Raw genomic sequence first — 22999 nt, 5'->3', positions numbered from 1 at the left:
TTGACGTTAATTATATTCCACGGGGAACTGTAACCGAGTTGTGAATTTTAAAAGTCAATGTATCAGCAGCAGAAAAAGCGAGACACTCTGCTGTCACCGTTTCAAAACTACACGCTTGACTCTTCTATTGCCTGAATAATGCATGAGCCAAACTTTCATTGATAAAAATGTGACAAACTCATTCAAACTAATGCCTTAATAAATAATTCACTTTGCAACTCCATTGTTTAGCATACAGTACACCGATACTCACTCACCACAGCATGCCGTTTTGACGCTAATTATATTCCACGGGAAACTGTAACTGAGTTAAGGATTTTAAAAGTCAATGTATCAGCAGCACCGGAGCTGAGACAGTCCTGTCACCTGGATGCCTTGCTTTCGTATTGCCTCAGCTTAACTTTTGCTGATAATAATGTGCCAAACTAATTCACTGAGGAGAAATCTGCAATAATATAATGTATACAGTATGAGGCATCCTTAAGATCTGCAAGGATGTGAGGCATTAATGAGAAAATTCATGGCATATTTCTATGTTGTACCACAAAACAGATTTCAGGAAATTACTTGAAAATGACTTACTAATTCAAAACTCAGTGGGTGCCCATAGAGAGAAAGCAATTAATTTTAACTTAATCTCTTTCGCACTTCTCATTCTCTGCAATTTAGTCTTCAACATTCTCTGCTTGTTCTCTCGCCAATATTTTTTTTTTGGTCCACTGAGTAAAGACATAATAATAAGAAACTGTATCAGCTTTTGGGATCCATGTGTCCAACACTACTACAGCAATATATAGTTCACATTTAAATGAACACTGATAATAATGCTATAACTTATCTAAATGTTATTATATACTGTATTTGCAACAAGAGATGCAGAAAGGAGCTGTAGAAAATTCATTACCGGTTGACTAGTTGATCCCTCACAGATTCAGTCCCAGATAAAGAGTCTAATCTACTCTTACATGAGGCTTAGCATGGGTCTAGATAAACAGAGCTTATAAAGAGAAACACACCACTATGAGGTTCCACATGCGAGCTGCTTCAGCCACTAGTGTAGAAACAGAGCTGCATCCGGGCATCAGGACGATTTTTATCGGCTCTGTGTAGAGGAGGTCATACAGGAGCTTCGTGGCTTCCCCGGGGTCACACTGAGACAGAGACAGAGATACAGTATGAACAATGGTACACAAGGTAAACATATTGTATTTGTAATTTATTTCGGGTTTATGGTCTTTTAACATCGTCTTATTCTTGCAAATTCAACAACAATTGCCTAACACAATTCAAATAAAAAGCAATAGTTATAGTGGTTCTGCCCAGATCAATCTAAATCTCATCACGTCTCTCATACACACTGTGTAGTTTTTGGCCCAGGTGATTTCTTGTATGCCTTAAGTCCAGCACAGTTTGATGATTTAGCAGCTTTTACGCTCCTATAATACTTCATAACTATGTAACAATTTGAAAATCATTTGTCTGGGAAGAATATTTATGAAACTGTGCTAGCCTCCAGACATTAACTATTAACCATTGCTCTCAAGGAAGCCTTTGAAGAGCTGAAATATATATATATATATATATATATATATATATATATATATATATATATATATATATATATATATATATATGTGTGTGTGTGTGTGTGTGTGTGTGTGTGTGCCCCAGGGACTGATGAGAATGGAAATGATTTTCATTTATCCCATTATTCAGGTCAGAACAAACTGGTTTGGGTTCCGTATGTTGTTCTTAGCTACATGTATGCGAAGAAAAAGAAAGGGGTTAATAAACAGGTGTAAGGTGAAAGCACATTTTGTTTCTCCAACAAAATGACAACAAGCATTGAGAAAGTGGAGAATGCTGCTGTTTTTTTGATAATCTGATAATAGCAAAGTAGCGCTAATCAGTGATACTCTGCCAACAAAATAATTGATCTATTTGGTTTAAAAAATACCGCTCACTAGTGTGAAATGTGTAGTTAAGCCTTCAACTGTTTCTCAAATGTGTCCATTTCATCACAGCAGCGGTGCCAATACCTGCTTCAATTTCCACAGCATTAAACGTCCCTGGTCAATTGCCTCATAGGTAGCAAGCTACTTCTTCAGAAAATGACTTTTTAGGACAGTTTCCCCCAGAAGTGCTTTTCCGTTCTGGTAGAGATTTCAGCAGTTTGTTCTTGTAGAAACGCAGCCTTTAAGGGTTTGGCTCAAGGGCCCGACAGTGGCTCTGACTCACATCGAATAATAAGGTGGCTATCTCCGTGGACAGCACTAAGTTATTATTACACATCGGAATGGTGATTATTAAGGATCCTGGGTCACAGTGTTTAATTCTAAACACCAATTTTGTTTCTTTTCATGCATGTGTTCAGATCAGAGATTTTCTATCCTGTTTCCTTTAAATCCACAGTGAAAATTATACCATTCATTGACTCATATTTGGTCCTCTGTTTTTCCTTGATCACCAGACAGAGATGACCCAATTCTAACAATTTCAATATGATACTGATAGCAGCGCTCTGTTTATAGGTTGATACTGATCCAATATCATCCTCACAGCATCCAAGCTCCTAGCCTCTCTTGCCAAGTGTTACAAAACATCAAAGATGTGACATCAATGTGTTTTGTGTTCTCTGTGTGTCCTTTCGTACAAGTTCTACATTGTGTCAATCAATATCACACACAAGCACTGCAGAAAATGTCAACAGGACTTTTTTAATTCATCTCACATCTCTATTACGATGTTTTTCAGCACCTGTCATACTTTTTTTTTCCCACGATAACTTTGTAGATTGGTGAAAAACATAGAACACTCTTTTCCCCACTTCCTAATTCTCTGGAGAGCAGACTTTTTATTCAGCACACAGTCTAAGCCCAGTCAGTCTACAGTCTGAGCAGCAAACAGCTGTGTTCGGGCTCCATCGTTGCCATTGCTACGTGACACCACCTATTTATAATGCAGGGTTGTAATGACATGCATTAGTTAAGTCTGATAATGAGGAGGTAATAAATATTTAAATAGCCTCTCAAGTGCTCTAAATAAGGTTGTCTAGGTTGACTATAAACGCAGCATTAAATCACACTTTGGCTTATTTTCCCATTTCAACCACAAAGCAGAGACACGTGTGTGTGAAACAAGACTTTTACAAGTAAAATTTCGGTCATTAGCCTATTTAGAGAACCATGTATCTTTCTCACATTTGTTTCTTTACATTTAAATATCACAAGATTTATGTCATGAACTGTGCAACATAATATTCCGTCTATTTATTTAAGCTTTTTTAATTCTGGAAATTTCCAAAGACATAACACACTGGTCCAAACTGACATTATTTAAAGCCTGCTTGTTTAGGAGTTATGGAGTTAAGTCTGGATTAAAAGTTTCACAACATGAATTATGTATGTGTCTATAGTATCTCTGCTGTCAGCTCCATGCATTGGTTTGTTATTTCAGTGCTTTGATACTTAGCAGGAAACACTGATGTGCATGAATAAAGCATGTATTTGGATATGGTAATGCTACCCAATGCAATCTGGGAACAACAGCTGCCAATTAAAACACACAGAAGCTCAGAAGCACCTCTTCATGTCTATCTCTCTTTCTTTCTTTCTTTCTTTCTTTCTTTCTTTCTCTGTCTCTACCTATACTCCTGTCTCTTTTCATCTCGGTTAATAATTGATCAAAGTGTGAGATTTGATAGAAGCATGACAGCAAACTGGGATAGAGAGAGAGAGAGAGAGAGACTAATAACACATTTCCAATCAATAACATATGAACTTAATAAATCATATACCTTATACTTGGTCAAGAGATATTTTTCTGTTATTTGGTTTAATTACCTTTAAATGACTTTTTAATTGTATTTACATACAAATTACAGTCTCTTTGCTCAGACATATTGTTATTGTAAACTAAATATTCCATCTGAATGATCAAATTCATTAATATCTATGTAAGGGATTAGGATGTTAGGGATGTATTTTTCGTGTATATGCCTTATGTATGTCCTTTATAGATCATAAGTAGAACTACATATGAAGAAATAAAAAGTTGCACATGCAGGTGTTTTTACTTTCATGCAGGTAAGTGATCAGATAGAGCTCTTATAAAGGAGAAAGGAGTCATTGAGAAGTAGAAGTAAATACTTTCATCTGAAAATAAGTGACTAGTTACACACTAATATGATTAAAACAGTCACACACATGCCTCTATTCCATGAAAATGTCTAATTATGAATACAGATACAAATATTTAATGCACAAAACGGATACACATCATGAGACTGCATTACACCAATACTATCAACAGATAATTAATATCGTTAATACTTAATTAACGTCAGTGAACCAATAGTTTTGATCCTTTTGGTATACTTTGACAGGTTAATTTTACATAAATCACTAAGAACATGGACACACAAATACAATGAGCGATGCTGTCAATGAGTTGCTATTGAGCCAAGTCATCAGTGGTGTACTTACTAGCTCAGCTAATTCCATGATGAACAAAAATTGTTGCCGTTATGGCAAACACGCTGTTAAAAAAATCCAGTAAACATGACAAAGGAACTTGGATTATATCTATTTCTGACAAATGAGAATGAGTTTATAATGCTTAACTTTGCCAGCTAGCTTTTAGGGATAGCAAGATGATATAGTGCACAGCCACTGGCAATTTTTTTATTCATGTATAGTTTATTCTGCACAGAATATTGTTTACTATTTAATACTGTTTAAACTGTTTGAATTATGCAATGATTAAAATGTCATGCTCAGGAGTACTTTATACACACATTTGCTCATTTACTCAAGAGGCTGCAGCAAGATAAGTAAGCGTCTAAAACAAAATTTAGATTTTCTTTTACAGCGAGAAATATTTTATCAGCAGCCCACTGCTTCCATCTTAATGAGACTGTTTTTGAGAGGTATTGCATTTGCCGAGATCTACAGTACAGCATTTCAGTGAACAATCGTCAAAAGGTTTTGACTGGATGCACGTTACATTTACAATTGCCTATAGCCTATAACCTGTGTTATATAGAGACTAAAAATATATAGAGAGACTGAAAAATCTGTTTTTAAGGTTTGATTGAACCTTTGGAGTGAAGAATTGAACAAACAAGAGGCATAATCTATTGGTGAGGATGAGACACCACACACTCACAAGAAGCGATGCAAAATATTATGTGAATATCTGTGTTTTTACTCTCAGATCTTAGGCTCATCATGCACGACATTATTCAACACTAATCAAATGTCATATTAAATTGACAAACTAGAGAGACGGTAATGCTCTGTGGAGACATTGCTATGCGTGATAATTACTTGTTTGAAAAGGATTAAGCAAATCAACTCACGTATCCCGAGTCCTTTGTAGAATAATTAAAAGTAAGCCCAAATCAAATCTGAATTTATTTTGTTTGTAATTACTGTTCTGCCACCAAAAGCTATTTAGATTATGATCTTGTTTCAGTACGAAGCAGTCCCCTCTCAAAGACAGACAAAAAAAATCATATCATACCCAAATGCATTTAAATGTCACTGGCCTGAAGCACTCTGGAGCTTAAAGTTACAAATTTAAACATGGTTTTATAAACACCTTTTGTATTTTTCTCCGAATTCGAGTGTGCAGATTGATTGAACTGTGAAAAGTGACACGGACGTGAGCTCAGAAGGACTTGAAAACACAGAAGGAATTGAAAATGAATTAAACATGTGACAGTTGAATGTTCTTAAGTCACAAAAAATACGCCAAATCCTGATATCCAAATGTAATTTCGCATATAATATACATTGTATATGTACAATCCAAATGAAAACCTTTATATATATTATATATATATATATATATATATATATATATATATATATATATATATATATATATATATATATATATTACATATATATATTACATATATATATATATATATATATATATATATATATATATATATATATATATATATTGTATTTTGCATAGTTTATTGTCTTGATTTATAATCTTAATATAATCTTGAATTCATTCAACGTAAATGTTTCAGTGCTTAACTGGGGTCTTGATTTCCCTTAAGAAAAAAAATAGATTTTTCATTTGAGTCACTCTGATATAATATCAATTTCTCAAAGAGGGTAAAAAGTCTTCTTCTTCTTCTTCTTCTTCTTTTGGCTTTTCCCTTCAGGGGTGGCTACAGCGAATCGTCTCTCTCCACCTATCCCTATCTCCTGCATCCTCAACACTTGGACCCACTAGCTTCATATCCTCGTTTATTACATCCATATACCTCCTCTTTGGCCTTCCTCTTTGCCTCCTGCTTGGCAGCTCCATGTCCAACATTCTCCTACCGATATACTCACTCTCCCTCCTCTACACATGTCCAAACCATCTTAATCTTGCCTCCCTAACTTCATCCACCAAACATTCAACATGAGCCGTCCCTCCGATTTACTCGTTCCTAATCCTGTCCAACCGTGTCACTCCGAAAGAGAACCTCAACATCTTCAGCTCTGCTACCTCCAGCTCTGACTCCTGCCTCTTCCTCAGTGACACGGTCTCTAAACCATACAGCATGGGCGGTCTCACCACTGTCCTGTGCACCTTCCCCTTGATTCCCGCTGCTATTTTTCTATCACAAAAGAGGGTAAAAAGTGGAGGTGTTAAAAAGTTTGTTTCTTGATATTTTTAATAGAAATATATTCTATGCACCGTGAACTTTAAATAATAAAGATACACATATATAAGTCGAGCAACTATCTTTGTGTAAAGCTAGCTTTTACTATGCATGAGTAAATTTAGTGCATATTTAACACTTTTATTGGCCAGTTGCTCTTTTTCTCATTTCAGAATTGTGCATTTCATATATGTTTTAAACTTACCGTTTGTTTCTGTGGTTATGTTTCACCAGTTTACCTTCAGGATAAGCGATTTATTATTATTTACATCAGTAAAATACACCAGTTATGACATTTACTTATTTTTCAGAGTATTCCTATTCACTTGCTTTATTTAGAAAGCATGATTAGGTTTATATTATATTTATATTGCTCACTCTGCAGAGTACCATAAGGTAATCATAAAGCAGTTCAAGTATTGTGCTTGCAATTGGCTGAAGTTATGAATTTAAATCCAAGCCTCTTAGAGAGCCAGTGTTGGACTCTTAAACAAGACTTTTAAGCCTCAACTGTTCAGCTCCATGCTTGGATTGTATTCCAGCTCACTTGTAATTCAGTAAGTCAGTGTAGTGTGTAAATGTAAATGGAAGAATCTCTGACTCCTTGCTCCAGAAGTCAGGGCCCACAGTATGCAGTTTGCTCTGAAATACGAATGTATTAGCTTTTACCTGTCACCACACACTAAACTGCCTCTAAAAAAGTATCTCCTCATATTATTGATGTAAGATTTACAGAAATGCACTTCTGTGTGCACAGCGCTTTCATTGGTGCCTGTTGCCATGCCAACTTTCCTTTCCTTTCCCTCGCTCTTCATTACCGAGCGTGATTCCAGTGCAGACCTGCTGCAATCCCACTCCAAAACAGCTCGCTCTCTGTTTACTGACCTAAAGCAATATTAATGTACCTGTTCTCTAAAGTTCACAGCAAACATTTCTTGTTTCAATATTATGGTTTCTCACATGGGTTTTCTTTAGGTTCCTGTTTTTCATTTTTCTTTTTCCTCCATGAGCACGAACAATTGATGCAGTCACACAACTATAAGAGGTGTGTATCACAGTGAAATGGAAAAATATCCAGCTTTAGTACCTTGATAATAACTGTAGGTTTATTATTCTATGGAGAATCTGCTTGGTATTCCCCAAAATCGTTATAGTAAAGAATGATAATTAGGATTAAACCCCTCCTAAAGGAATATAAATACCATTACGCTGTTATACACAGTGCAGTTACAATCTCAAATCTAATTCATTTTCCCAAGGTTTATGTTAATGCGCTCGTTTTTAATGCTATTGTATCTATGTGTTGCTATTGAACCACAAAAAACGATCATCATTAATATGATGAAGCTTTCTGTAAGATGGTTATGTAACATGTATAGAAGCAGACTTGGATGTCAGTTTCAATTTTTCCAAAAGTGGAGAGTCTTCAAGACAGAGGATTTTCTTGGTAACTTGACAAGCTGTTTTTTTTGTCTTGTAAGGGAGAGAGAGAGAGAGAGAGAGAGAGGAGAGAGACTGTTGAGGGAATGACTGTTCATAGCTGCTACAAAATAATAGGAACCAACTGCCTCGACACTCCACAATATGAAAAGTAGTCTAAAATGATAAAGCATATGATGTGTCATATTCAAGGAAAAAAAGTAAACAGTTGGCAAATTGCTGTGGTATAAGGGGAAAACACACCTCTGGATGTGCTGTTAAAAAAAAACATTCAACTTTAGCACTTTAACATGCTAAAGCATCAGACCACCCTACTGCTGAATATTTCCCATAACAGCACTTCCTGCTGTGTCTTATTTCTTACTTATTCAGCAAGGGCATATATACACGTCCAGACAGAGGGAATAAACGGTTGAATCACTCTGGACCACTCACACCCAGCCCACCCCCCTCTTTGAACTTTTACTCTCTGGCCCGTGCTACAGAGCACTAAGCAACAGGACATCCAAGCACGAGAACGGCTTCTGCCCCCAGGCCATTCACATGATGAACAATTAATCTACCTCTGAACACCCACAGTGCAAAATAAAAATATATAAAAACATATAAACATTATGTACATTTATATAATGTAAATATATATATATATATATATATATATATATATATATATATACATATATATATATATATATATATATATATATATATATATATATATATATATCCAGAACAAATTGTCAAAAAGAAGAAGCAGCAGCAGCAGAAGAAAGGTGTGCTTTATTGCCAAGTATGCTCACACATACAAGGAATTATTATGGTGCTGTGGTGCTATACATACATGACATTTTTACATGCAAATACAATACTGTAATAGCTTGTGTACATTTCATCTCAACTCAGTACTGAACACACAATTCACACCTCCTGAGCTATACATATTTGTATTATTTACTCTGTTTATATTTAATGTTCGGTGTCTTTCTCCAGCTCCATAAAAATTCCTTGTATGTGTGAGCATACTTGGCAATAAAGCACATTTTGATTCTTCTTCTTCTTCTTCTTCTTATTATTATTATTATTATTATTATTATTATTATTAATATGATTGACAAGCTTGTGCTGGAAACATTTAAAAGGTTAGAAGTCTGTGTATGCTGAACTCCTCAACTTGTCACAAGCTTCCAGACTCCAAATGAGAAGGATGAGAAGATAAACGCATAGCGCTGGGGGAAAACAGACTCTACTATTTGTCTTTTCTAGTGAGAAAGTGTAGAGCTATCCTCAGGGAGCTTCAGCCATGGATTAAAAAGAAGAAGAAAAAATACTGGACTAGCTTTAGTTTATTTTCCCATATTGTGCCATATGGCTAGTTTATTCTTGTGTGTAACCTCCATGTTTATTATTCACAAATACAGGCAGAACAGGGGAAGTAGTTAATTAACTGCATGAGCTCCCAAGTAATCAGTAAAGCATCACCAGTAAAGAGTAAAGTATCACGTAATTTAAGCATTTATTGATTGCCTTTACTTTCAATGGAAGTTGGATTTGAGTTAATGGGTTTTCTCTTCATTTCTCAGTACAAGGAAATGACTTGTAATCTGTAAAGCGTGACAGATGTGGTGGGCAGAGGTTAGACTGGATTTTCCTTTTCTATGATGATGCTTTTAAATGAACTTCTATAAAAAATATCCAACCCAAATCTGTCATTTTAGGCTGACAAAAGGAAAAAGGTTCAGGTTTGACTGTCAAAAACTATAAAGTTATTATGTCACACTACTTTTTTAAAAGTGTGCATTAAGGTTTTTTCCCTTACCATGCTGTCGTAATAGATGAGCTCGAGTTCGTAGTCGGGCAGGATGTCAGTGCGGTTGTTGACGAGCTCCAGAGCCATCTGTGCAGCAGGCAGACATGCTTGTCCCCCAGGCCATCCTCCGCTCATGGGGAACAGCGCGCCGATGTACAGCTTCTTCTTCCCTGCAACCGCACACGGCCAGGAGAGCAGTAATGTAAGCCAACACAGCACAATTCTCAGCCACAGGCTCCTGAAATCACCGGGGTTCTCCATGGATGCTACCGAATGTCGGATTTCCACGAGATGAAGTACGGAAACGCGTCAAGATTTCACCACTCAACTACAACACAAACTGATAGAAAGCGATCGGCGCACGTTAACGCAAAGCGCTGCACGGCGATGTGCGCGCGGCGGTGCGCGTTTTACTGCGTCCTAATTCAACCGCTATCATAATGATTTATGGACCGAATGTCACATGTGCCTTGTTTCTAACCACGGTTCTATACATAGAACGAGCACATGCATGCATTCATCCGTTAAAGGGGAAACGCGTAAAGTGAAGTTATCACCATGCGACAGCTCAAGTACTTAAATAACCTAAACCAACATGCGCATAATTACCCCCCAAAAATATCTGAGCGACTCGCGCGCGCACGCGTCAGCTGGATCCACTCAGCGGCAATAGCTAATTATTACTGTAATAAATCACTAAAGCACTCAGTAGTACTAATCTGAATCTGCGAGACGAGATGATCGAGTTTGAACTCAACGGCGTGTTATTCGAGGGGTTTGATCAAAATACTGGAAAGAAAATGCAACTCGTTCTAATCCTTTAATCCGATAGAAACGGAGATGAAAAAGAATACAGCAAGCACCAAGCAGCATTGGAGAGGTACAGCACTGAAGAAGGAGAGCATCGCTATATATATTTACAGAGAGAGAGAGAGAGAGAGAGAGAGGGAGAGGGGAGCGACATGGACAGAGACGGGAATGTAGACTGAGCACACATTTCAGGTCATAATGTCCCCTGTATTATTAAAGTCTTTGTAAGCTTTTACATATGGTAAATGAACTCTTAAAGGAAAATTCCACCCTGAAACACAAGTCCATACTGAAATATTTGTGAGGTGCTTGGCAAATTTGTTCCCTGATAGGTGGATCTGAATCCTATCCCAGAATAACTGAGTATGAGGCAGGGATACACCCTGAATGAGACACCAGTCCATCACAGGACACCATGCACACACATTCACTCACACTTAGGTGTAATTGAGCTTAGTCACCTTCTGGCATGTTTTCGGGATTTATGAGGAAACCTGAAAACGCAGAAAAAAAATCTAGAAACACTACACAAGTTCAGGGTCGTACCCGGGACCCTGGACCTGTGATGCAGAAACACTAGCCGCTGCACCACTGCACAGTCTTTTCATTATTCCTGTGACACATTAGAGATGACTCTTGCTCTTAGGTCACAGGGGACATGGCTAGGCATTTAATAGGAGAAAAAAAACCCTGAATCAATCTTAGACATGAGTGATAACAGTAATGTTGGTTCTCTCCTATTAGCTCCTAAACAAAAGAGCAAGATATTCTTTTCTTATTCACCATATCTCAGCAACTTTCAAGGTTATATTAACGTGAAATTCAACATAGAAGTGGAAAGAAAAAGTTGGACTGAATGTTCAGGGCTAATTAGTGATCTCTGAGATGACAAGCGCAATGCCATTGACAGTGGTAAGAAAGAAAAGCAAGAAACTTGCCTGTTTCAGCAAAGTGACATTGTGGGTTATGTAGGAAACAGTTAACTAATGTGAAAATAGTCTTACATGTCAATGAAAGAAGTTTAAACTTAAAAAAATAAAAGTTTTAAAACTTTTATTCAATTTAAAATAATGGATGCTGCTGAACATCATGTCAATTATATGCAAGAATAATATGCAAGTCATTCGGGATGGATTTTTTTCTTTATGGTGTTTCTGTGTCCTCAAACAAGGTTGCTCATCCCTCAACTTCAGGACTACTACAAGTAGTTTAATATTTACAAAGCCTGTCTTTCATTTAAAATTATTTCCTAAATAGTTCCTAAAACGATGTCATTTTTACACATATTGTCATAAATAAAGTACACATCAAACACTACACTTACAACAACACATATTTACACAACATCCATTTATTAACTTTAATACAGCTCTCTATTGCTTGTTATACACCATTCCCCCTGTTATTCAATACAGGGTAACAAGAACACCAAAGTGGAGGCATGTGTAAAAGCCATAGCATTAACAGGAAAACCACAAGGACATACAGCAACTGACACTGACATGCAGTTCATTCAAACAGTTTGCTGTTTACGTGCACGGAACTGCTAGAACATCTGTGCAAATTCTGTATTATAGCACCTGCCATACTTTGGCTTGCAGAAACATAAATATCTTATATGTTTTATATGCGACCTTAGAACTGTTTGAATAATTCAATTCAGAAAGTTCAGAAGAGAATTGCATAATCAATCAATACCACCTTTTCTCTTTCTTTTCACCTGTCTCTATCACTCACACACACACACAGTCGAACACAACCAGACTTACTCAGATAAACAATCAATCTCTCACGCCACTACCAGCAGCATCTCACAGCATGCTCCTCTCCAATAAATCAAGTAGGAGCCTACATGATCTCTGTCAAAAACTGATATTGACGGAATAACGTAGGCTCATTTCCCACAGGGTTTTGTGTTCATGTCTGGAAGCCACTACAGCATAAAGTCAGAGAAACCGCTAATGCATTTTCTTTCAGCTCTTTTGCTCTCAGCTCAGACTTGTGGGACAGAATTGCTGTTCATTCAGCTATTTTAACTGACAGACACCTGTCAGCATTAGAGGACTAGCAAAAACCCACACACTCCCTGCAAGCACAGCCTATTGTATCATATTATAGGATATTATGACACATGAAATCCACTGATAAGACACAGACACTTCAGCAAAGTACAAGACTACAATAAGTGTTGTGCAAACTGACAGATTGAGACGTCTGTAGTGTACGTATGCCTACCACTGACAAAGATTTACACACATTACTCCGTACTGAGAAAGAAACATAAAAGCTCTCAACTTTTATAATAGAAGTCTCAGGGCTGCTGCTAAAGCAGTAAAAAAAACATTGATATAGAATGCTTTAATTCAGGGGCTCTCAAACATTTCATAGCCAGTAATATAAATTCCAAGGACTCCCCCAGCACAGATTTCTTTCAAGAACATTATTTTAAATGTGTACAGTAATATAATCTCTTTATTAGAGTCATAAAGCTTTTCATACCTGAACTTCCCACCACCAGAACATCAGCTCCAAGTGACAATAATAATTTGAAGACTAACTTGTTTTGAGTTTCTGTGTTGAGACTTGGCTCAATTCAAGGGTTAATCATTACAACAGCGCAACGATAAATATAATCACTTTGATAATGGCAAGCTGTGATACCACAGACGTCCGAGGGTCCCTGAAAACCAACTTGAGAATCACTCCCACTCATTTTCAGCAACCGATTTATCCTGATCAGGGTCACGGTGGATTCGGAGCCTATCCTGGGAAAACTGGGTATGAGGCAGGAATAAATCCCTAGACAGAAAATCAATCCATCACCGTGCCCCATGCACACACATTCACACACTCGTTCAAACCTAGGGGCAATTCATCTCAGCCAATCTGATATACTTTTGGGAAGTGAGACGAAACTGAAGATCCCAGAGGAAACCCAAGCAAAGACAGGGTGCAGAACATGCACAGAAACTCCACACCTGAGGCCAAAACAAGGCTCCTGGAGCCGAGAGGTGGTGAAGATACCCACTGCCTTAATGAATTCTGCAGTCAGGTATATGTAAATTATGTTGTAAATTTGTCATTTTAAAAAAATGAGACTATTTTTCAGTAGAAATTTTTACTGTATTTTTTTTTTTTTTTTTTACTGAATTGCTCCAGTGTTGGAGCAGTGTCCATATCCTGCTTTATTCTATTACTAAAGAGATATGATTGTAGTTTTACGTTTTTACATTAAATAGCCATAATTTAAATAACTGGCTGAAGAATATGATAGACTTTGTGAGTTGTCTCATTTTTTTTAAAACTAAATGGAGGCGCAACACACATAATGTGTTTAGAACCAATCTAATGAATGCGAAACGTCCATTAAAAATTACATGGCAATTAAACAGAAGAAAGGGGCAAAAATTAGGTTAAAATCAACTATTTAATAAATTTGTATTTATTAGACATGCAACGAGAGTGGTGTTTTTTAGTAACAAAATCCAAATCTAATCCTGTAGGTCTATCATCTGACTTATTAGCACACACAAGAGAGCACAAGGTTCACTCTAACAGGTGGGCTGCCCTTTAAAGGTGACCGTAGCCCTTCCCAAGCTCCTCTGGTGACATTTGGTGCAGCGTGCACGCTCTCTCTCTCTCTCGAATTCTCACTCTCCATGTGTCTGAGCTTAATTCCAATTTCTCCACATGCCAGTCATGAATTATTTACTCCTGATCTTTAGTTGATATTTAATGAAAGAACACCAAGTGACATCTACCACGAAGCTAGATAATTACTAAGAGCTAAAATATCTCAGAGCGCCCAACATGCCTACCCCTGAAACTACCTTCATACACTCTTCAGAATTACTGGCGACTTCCTTTAAAGAAAATGGCCAAAAATGTTGGAATAAAATAAACATTACACACAGTCGTGGAACATTTCCAGTCATACAATTGGAAAGTCTACCCATTCCACTAATAAAAAAAAAGTATGTACTGCTTATTTAAACAATATTTTCTCTCGAAAGCATATGTGGCATAATTATTAAGAATGCCTACGTTAAATTATTAATAAGTTAGACAAATTGTCATCTTTAAGAAACATAGTGGAAATAAATTGCTGTTAATTGCTTTCAGTAACACTAAACTCTGTTTAATCAAATTCTACCAAGATTGAGATACACTAGCAGCCTGAAGCAGCAAATAAATGCATAGTTTTAATGCTAAAAATAAATATACTCTATATATGAATTATTTAACCTCAGTCAGCAATGTATAAATTTATATAGAGAGACATATTAACAGCTGAATTATAGGCTTATCGCAAGCCTTCCATTTGTCTAAGATCTCAGCAGCTACATTTATTGAAGCATATCAATCAATTATACTATATGGCTATAAAAGAATGTAGACACCTGACATTGAGAGCAATATGTGAACTTTCCCTAAGCTGTTGCCACAAAGGTGAACGCACACTGTACTGTATTTACAGTGTATGCTGTAGCATTAAGACTTCCCTTCACTGGAACTAAGCAGTCCAAACATTAATCAGCATGACAATGGCCCTGTGCACAAAGCAAGCTTCATGAAGACATCACAGGACTTACTCACTCATCATCAGTACCTGATCTCACTAATGCTCTTGTAGATAAATAGGAACAAATCTCCATAGCCACGCTCCAAAACCTAGTGGAAAGCCTTCCCAGAAGAGATGAGGTTATTTCTAACAGCAAAGGGAACCAAATCTGAAATAGGAGGTTCAACAAGCACCTATGTGTTTGATGGTTTGTTTCAAATGGTGTATTTTCAAAGCACAGTTGAATTAATTCTCTATAACACCATTTCTGACAGTATTTAGAATATGTAGAATATCTGTTTTCTATATGTACAACGAATAATAAATGGATTAAGAGAACAAAACAAAAAAGGAGTTGTACAGTAGTGCGAAAGTCTTAGGAACCTTAATACAAATTTTTGGCTCAGACGTTTATTTTGACTTTTTATAATTATATTTCCAATAAAAAACTTAAATGGTACAGAAAATGGTGTGTATGTCAGAAAAGAAAGTGACATATTACCTAGCAGACCACTTTTTAGATAAAACATATTGAAGATTGTTGGGTTTCACATGCAATTATAGAAGGAAGTGCAACAGTTTTTACTTTTAATATATAGTATTATATATATATAAATTATATATATATATATATATATATATATATATATATATATATATATATATATATATATATGTGTGTGTGTGCGTGTGTGTGTGTGTGTATTATGCTTTGTAGTATTTCTTTAGAGAGAAATAATAATTTCATTATTTCTGAATACATCTTCGCTTTCAGCATTTCTTTACTTCTTTAAGACAGCATTTCTTCTTTAAGACTTTTGCACAGTACTTTATATTTAATATTTATGGAAGTAGTCCCCAGTGTCAGCGCTTTGCAAAGGTCAGTAAGTCTTAAAGACAGAGGACTTTGCACTTTCCAGTTTCTCAGGAACATGGCAAAATGATTTTTTTTTATCTTATTAAAATCAAAGGAGAGAGAAAAGAGGCTGGTCAGGAAACTTGTGTTTATAGCTGCTATAATATACGTGATAATAGGAACTAACCTGTCTCCCAGATATTCCTTAGTATTAAATTCATGGTGGTGTTCAATAATCAATAAAAAATTGCAATTGTTAGTGATTTGCTATGGTATAAAAGGAATAAAGTACCTCAAGCCATGCTGTTAAAGGAAAATAATCAACTTCAGGAAGCATCACACCACCCCACAGCGGAATATATCCTAGTAACAGGATGCCCTATCATGTTTGATGCCTTAGACGTTAGAATTATTTGCACACAGTTAACATTTTTATCTGCACTGATATCACACAGAAGGATCAAACATATTGCTTTAAATGTTACACATATTCTTTAAGGTTAAGCATCTCTTACTAAATCCACAGATACTTGAACTCAGTCTCAAGGGTGCAAGACACCAAGTGTCAGAGAACACGTTACAATTTTTATAACTTCAAATGACTTCAAGTGCAGAAGCTTGACATTACAACGTATTCGAATTAGATGAAAAAAAAAAATACAGGAGCTAAGATTTTTTCTAAAAATCTGACACTATGACACTAACACGACTTTAGCTGTGCAACAAACAAAAATCCACATTCATTAAAATACAGCTACTGAACTATGAATCCTAAAAAAAGGGTTTTACTATCTATTATAATCACATGCTACTGGCTCTCGATCAGTAGTAGGAATTTCTAAAACTCCAGGTGGTAAGGGTGGAGACTTTTCCCCCACAAAGCCAGCCAGACATGCACATAGAAATTACAAACTCTCAAGAATATGTTGGAAACTTGTTCAGTCAGGCATTTGGAGATTAACCTCTGACTTTAGATAAAGGGTTCAGATCTGAAGGCTTGTAGAGAAACAAGGTGAATTGGGATGCTGGTGTTGCCATCCTGTCACTCTGACGCATTCATTCAGGTCTGCTGATGATGTTGTGGAGGGAATCTGATGTCTCACGGTGCCCTCATGCCTGTGCTGCCTTCTGCCTCTTCCTTTTAGTTAAGCTGTTATATCTAGGCATGCCCGACTCTCAGCTTGCACTATGATTATCATATACACCATATGTCAAGAACTGTTCAACAATCTTGCTAAGCTCTACATCCTGTTACCTGAGATAATGTGAGTGCAGAATCCTAAGGTGCTGCTGTTACCTCCTGCACTCAGGACCATTGCAGATCCAGCGGGGTGCACCATCCACCCTCCTGACTGCCCAGAGACCACACAAAGTGTCATCATCTCCCTTTTAAAATCCTGCTATGTTGTGATTTGGTAATTAGCTGCACATTAGCTTATCTGATAATCCCTGTATTACATTTTAAGCTTTTCCGGAATGTTTTTTGGTGCTCTGTACTATAAGCTTATATTTATTTATCACTTATCATAACTGTTTTCTGTTTAGACTGCTGTAATTCCTCTATCTTTTACTGACCAGAGAGGTCTGGCACCCAATTTTCTAGTCCGAGTTCATCTCAAGGTTTCCTCCTGATGCTCTTACAGAGTTTTTCCATGTTACATTTTCCTTCAGCTCGCTCATTAGGGATTCTTATTTCTCGAAAGCTTCCTTGTGAGACTAACTGTTGTTACATGCACTATCAAATAAATTGAAATTGAAATCGGAATACACACACACGCTAAAACTTAATCCTCATCCTGCTGAGACTGCACTAAAGAAAATATGCAGATATCTCTCAGGGTGATTTAACAGCGGGATGAACACGGAGTCAGGAAGCAATGAAGGAAGGAAAGCTGTAGGAGGAAAACAGGATGGATGGGTGGATGCATGGATAGAAGAATGGGTGGATAGGCAGAGGAATAGAGCATTGGATTGAATGGATGGAAAAATGGACGGGTGAGTGGGGGCTTCTATGAATGGAGGAACGGACAGATGGACAGCTGGAAGGATGGATGGAAGGATGGATGGAAAGATGGGTGAATGGATGAAAGGATGGATGGAAGGGTGGAAGGATGGGAAGATGGATGGGAGGGTAGATGGATGGACTAATAACTAGGCAAAATGAAGGTAGATATCTGTTGAATGAATAAAAGAACAAAACCCAGAGTATTGTGTTAAATATGAAAAGATGGAATTGCATTCTTTAACAGACATTCTTATGATTTTATGATGAAAGAAAAAAATAAAAATATAAGTAATATACAAAAGACTGTACGTAATCCTGACTTTCCCATGCCTTCAGCTCTAACACACTGCGCTGCTGAATCCGTTCGCTCTACATCTTCCACTGCAGAATGTTTTCTTACTCTTGGTAAAAGACAGCCCTCTTGAGTTCAATACAAGCATTACAATTGAGGCTTGCACTTCACCATTATAATCTGTTATAAAAGCTCGACAGCTTATAAGACATCATATTAGATCAGATTTTCATAAAATGAATCCATTCACTCTTCTTATAAACCACATTTAATAATAAATGTCTTAACCCCCAGCTCTTACCTGTATAATTTATGTCATCTGTGTGCAGGTATGGAGAGAAAAGAGAATGCAAGTTAAAGACCTGCAAGGCATTAAAAATAAAAAAGTCCTGTGTTAGGACTGCATCTCTCCAGAGGTAAAGAACATACTGAAAGGCTGATTGTTATAAGGGTGTCACCAGGAGGTCTATATACCCAATATTTTTACAATGTTTAAGCCAGACCATATTTTAAGTGCAGACTTTTTTCCAAAAAAACAATGAAAGCATTTGAAAATACAGCAAAAACAATCGTATTGACATTCTCTCATAAGTGAAAAAGTGTGTATCAGTTGTATTGTACTAGTGGTCACATGCAGCTTAGAACAGTTTTCTTTCTTTACAGTTCTTCAAACTTTTTTAAATGTGTTAGAAAGCCTAGTTTATACTGTAAATTAATTGTTTTTTAAACGAACTAGGCACAAGAATACTTCGTTAAACAGGAAGTCAACCTCATGGACAATCAAGTGCCTTAAAGAACATTAACTCAGTCTAAATACAGTATTACTGTGATCACCGATTAACCTGAAAGTCTTCCCCCCCTTAATGTTCAATACAATTACTATTATATACATAGATCACCTGACACTTAACATACGCAATACATCCTAAAACAATCTTGTAAACTTCCTACTATACATATAAATTGTATTTCTGAATTCTGCACACTCATTCTCTGTACATTAATTAATCATTAGGAGGAGTTACCTCACTCCTGCTATTTATTGTTGATGTTTATATAGTTATACACGCTGATAAAACTGAATCCAGTTCTGATATTTAACATGCACTGTGCTCGGATAAAGTCTACAATAACTCACAATTACACAGTGGTTTAGGTGAGTCCCAGTTGCCCTGCTTGGTGCAGTGGGAAATGTTTCTGCCCTCCAATAGGAAGCCAGCGTGACAGCTGTAATGGAGCACAGTGCCTTCTACTGGAGTTCCAGGGGGTTGCAGTGTCACTCTGCCGTTCTCCAAAGATGTCCACGTGTGAGGACACAGAAACACTGAGGAGTAGTGAGACATTGTTTTGTGACATGAAGTTCACTTCCCATTTTATTTGAATTGTTTAAGTGAGCCTGAAAATAGACCAAGCTAAATAACGTGTAATGGAAAAGTACTGATCACAGTGAGAGGTTGAATGCGTACAGCATCTGCTATGCTGATCCATATCTGTCCATGTGCCATCAGGGAGACACTTCCGCACCTTCGGCCCCACAATCACCCTGTTCCCTCGGCAGATGTATTCGATCTCATAGTCTACAGGCAAAATCTGCACACTGCGTATCTGCAGAGACAATGAGATCAGAGGAATGAGCATGAGATGGGATATGAGATTGCTTTCTTCATTATCAGGATATCCTCTCTCTTGGCTGAGGCTGTTGTATAGAGCTAATAATGCTATAGTACACTTTACCTGCTCCTGAGTCAGTCCCCTGTAACGAATCCCTCCATCTCTGGGAGGGCGAATGATGGCGCATCCTGATAAAATGTCAGCGAGAGAATGAGAAAGCAGATGAAGCCAATGAGCTGAGAAATTGCAAAATGTTCTTTTATATACGCTCTTTTAACTACATACATCTCCTATTAGTAACACTAAATGATAAATCATGGGCTTATTTAGATGTAAATATTTCCGAGGAGTGTTGTTAAGACTACAGCCCTCAGTAAATAATCTATTTTTAAAAAATCTACAGGCAGAGCAGTATACATGTACACACTGAAACTCTAAAGATAGGTTAAAAAACACAAATAGGTTGCAAGATAAGTAAGACAAGCCTGTTGGCAGAAAACAAAGATTTTACAGGATCGCAAGAACAGTATTTAAAGTGTTTGAAGGTACACTTTCTCCACAGTAGTTACATTTTTATTAGTTGTGCTCATTTTGCAATTGCTTTGAAAACACTGACAGGGTTTCCTTCTCCACAACTGACTCTAAAACTGCTTATGAATTACTATTATAGGACTAGAGACAGAGCTAAACTCTCTTCCCATAAGATGGAGGCAGAGTTCATTTCCATGCCTTGAAAACTCATGTGATATGCCTCCTATGCAGGAACTGGATAATATCACAAATGTCTATTATAGAACATTATAAACTCTACATGTAAATCTGCAGCACAAGATAATGCAGTAATTGTCGTGTTTAAATATTGTCATTGCTTAATGCTAAAACAGGTAGGTGCTTCAAATTAAAATGTATGGTTAACAAAGTAAATAATATTAGCTCCTGGAAAGTATGACCAAATATTATTGCCTAATATTGCCTAATATTGTGTTGGTCCACCTTTTGCTGCCAAAATAGCTCTGACCTGAGGCATGGACTCCAATAGATCCCAGAAGATGTGCTGTGGTATGTTAGCAGCAGATCTTTTAAGTCCTGTAAGTTGCGAGGTGGGGCGCCATGGGCCCCATCTTACAACTTACAGGACTTAAAGGATACTTCCAGGAGGTAAGGGGGCAGTGGTGGCTCAAGTGGTTAAGGCTCTGGGCCATTGACTGGAAGATCGGGGGTTCAAGCCCCAGCACCACCAAGTTGCCACTGTTGGGCCCTTGAGCAAGGCCCTTAACCCTCTCTGCTCCAGGGGCGCTGTATCATAGCTGACCCTGCGCTCTGACCCCAACCTCCAAGGGTGGGATATGCGAAGAAAAAAGAATTTCACTGTGCTGTAATGTATATGTGACAAATAAAGGCAAATTATTAATATGACTTACAGGACTTGAAAGATACTTTTGATACTGACCGGGAACACCCCACAAGAGCTGCAGTTTTGGAGATGCTCTGATCCAGTCGTCTAGCCATCACAATTTGGCCTTTCATCAAACTTGCTCAAATCCTTTTTTCCTGCTTCTAACACATCAACTTTGAGGACAAAATGTTCAATTGCTGCCTAATATATCCCACCCTCTAACAGGTGCCATGATGAGGAGATCATCAGTGTTATTCACTTTACCTGTCAGTGGTCATAATGTTATGGCTGATTGGTGAATATTGAAACTGTGGTTTGACTTCATGTATTTTGATTATTTTTTGCCAACTTGTTCTCTTCAGTTTATCAGCATAGGGCTATTAAGTCTACAGTATAGTCTACAATAAGGTACTTACTAACTAGCAACCAAATACCTTTTCATAGTTATCTGTATCTGTATACATCTGTATACAACATATTGCATGTGACTGGTTATACACTCACCGGTCAATTTAATAGGATACCATACTAATACTCATTAGCATCCACTTTGCTCTCAGAACAGCCCTAAGTCTTTGTGACTTAAATTTCACAAGATGTTGGAAACATTCCTTTGAGATTCTGACCCGTGTTGCTGTGACTGCGTCACATGATTGCTGCAGATTTGTCAGCTGCTTGTTTATGATGAGAAGCTTCTGTTCTACCACATCCCTAAAGTGCTTCTGAATTCACATGTGGTGACTGGGGAGGCCACTAAATCAATGTCATGTTCATTTAACCAGCAGGAGCAACCAGTCATTATAAGGTGGCTTAGTTTTATCCATAAACAATTAAACATGGTCAGGAACAATATTCAGATTGGCTGTGGTATTCAATGTTCAGCTGGTGTTAATGAGCTCAGTGAAGGGTCAAGAAAACATTCCCACCACCAAGAAACCAATGTGGACCAGTATAAGCACTACCATCTGAATGCCACAGCAAAACAGACATTCATCAAATCAGGCAACATTTCAGCTGTATTCTGTTTCCACTGTAACCTCAGATTCCTATTTTTGTCTGATACACAATATTGCCAAACGTTTTTGGGACGTCTGAAGTACATGCACATGAATATAATATGGAGTCGGCCCACACTTTGCAGCTATTACAGCTCCAACTCAAGTTCCTCCACACCAAACTCGCTCATCCATGTCACCATTGCTTTGTGCACTGGTGTGCAGTCATGTTGGAACAGGAAGGGCCCATCCCCAAACTGTTCCCACAAAGTTCAGTGCATGGAATTATCTAAAATGTCTTGGCATGCTGAAGCATTAAGAGTTCCTTTCACTGGAACTAAGGGGCCAAGCCCAACCCCTGAATTCAATGATTTGGAGGGATGTCCCTAAACTTTTGTCAATATACTCTAGGAGTAGACCCTGATGTAGTCTTTAGTGGCCCAAAGAGTTGTTTCTTTGAGTTACCATAGCCATACTGTAGGCTTACAACTCTCTGCACTCCCGCTGCAATTTTTGCACATTATTTTATATGCTGTTATGACCTGCTATTAAT

General features: G+C 37.3%; 1 protein-coding gene across 5 annotated transcripts in view; it reads right to left on the bottom strand.

The window, feature by feature from the left end:
• The window catches only part of gabbr1a (gamma-aminobutyric acid (GABA) B receptor, 1a), a 47757-nt gene that overhangs the window by 22043 nt on the left and 2715 nt on the right, over positions 1 to 22999 (bottom strand). For 3 of the 5 annotated variants that reach the window (XR_009207003.1, XM_058413910.1, XM_058413911.1), the window contains 6 exons: positions 20179 to 20243; positions 19911 to 20049; positions 19583 to 19768; positions 18746 to 18763; positions 9930 to 10090; positions 1017 to 1151 (listed from right to left, as the gene is read on the bottom strand). Coding sequence is in view for 4 of the 5 variants with exons in the window: in XM_058413910.1 (XP_058269893.1) it covers positions 1017 to 1151; positions 9930 to 10090; positions 18746 to 18763; positions 19583 to 19768; positions 19911 to 20049; positions 20179 to 20243 (704 nt within the window). In the remaining variant the exon portion in view is untranslated. Of the gene's footprint in view, positions 1 to 1016; positions 1152 to 9929; positions 10091 to 18745; positions 18807 to 19582; positions 19769 to 19910; positions 20050 to 20178; positions 20244 to 22999 lie in introns of those variants that run through there. The other 2 variants (XM_058413912.1, XM_058413913.1) reach the window with 2 other exon arrangements.

This window comes from Hemibagrus wyckioides, linkage group LG17 (genome assembly GCF_019097595.1).
Source record: "Hemibagrus wyckioides isolate EC202008001 linkage group LG17, SWU_Hwy_1.0, whole genome shotgun sequence".
Classification (NCBI taxonomy): domain Eukaryota; kingdom Metazoa; phylum Chordata; class Actinopteri; order Siluriformes; family Bagridae; genus Hemibagrus; species Hemibagrus wyckioides.
The sequence above is the reverse complement of the archived record's forward strand: the minus strand, read 5'-3'. Positions and strand labels throughout refer to the sequence as shown.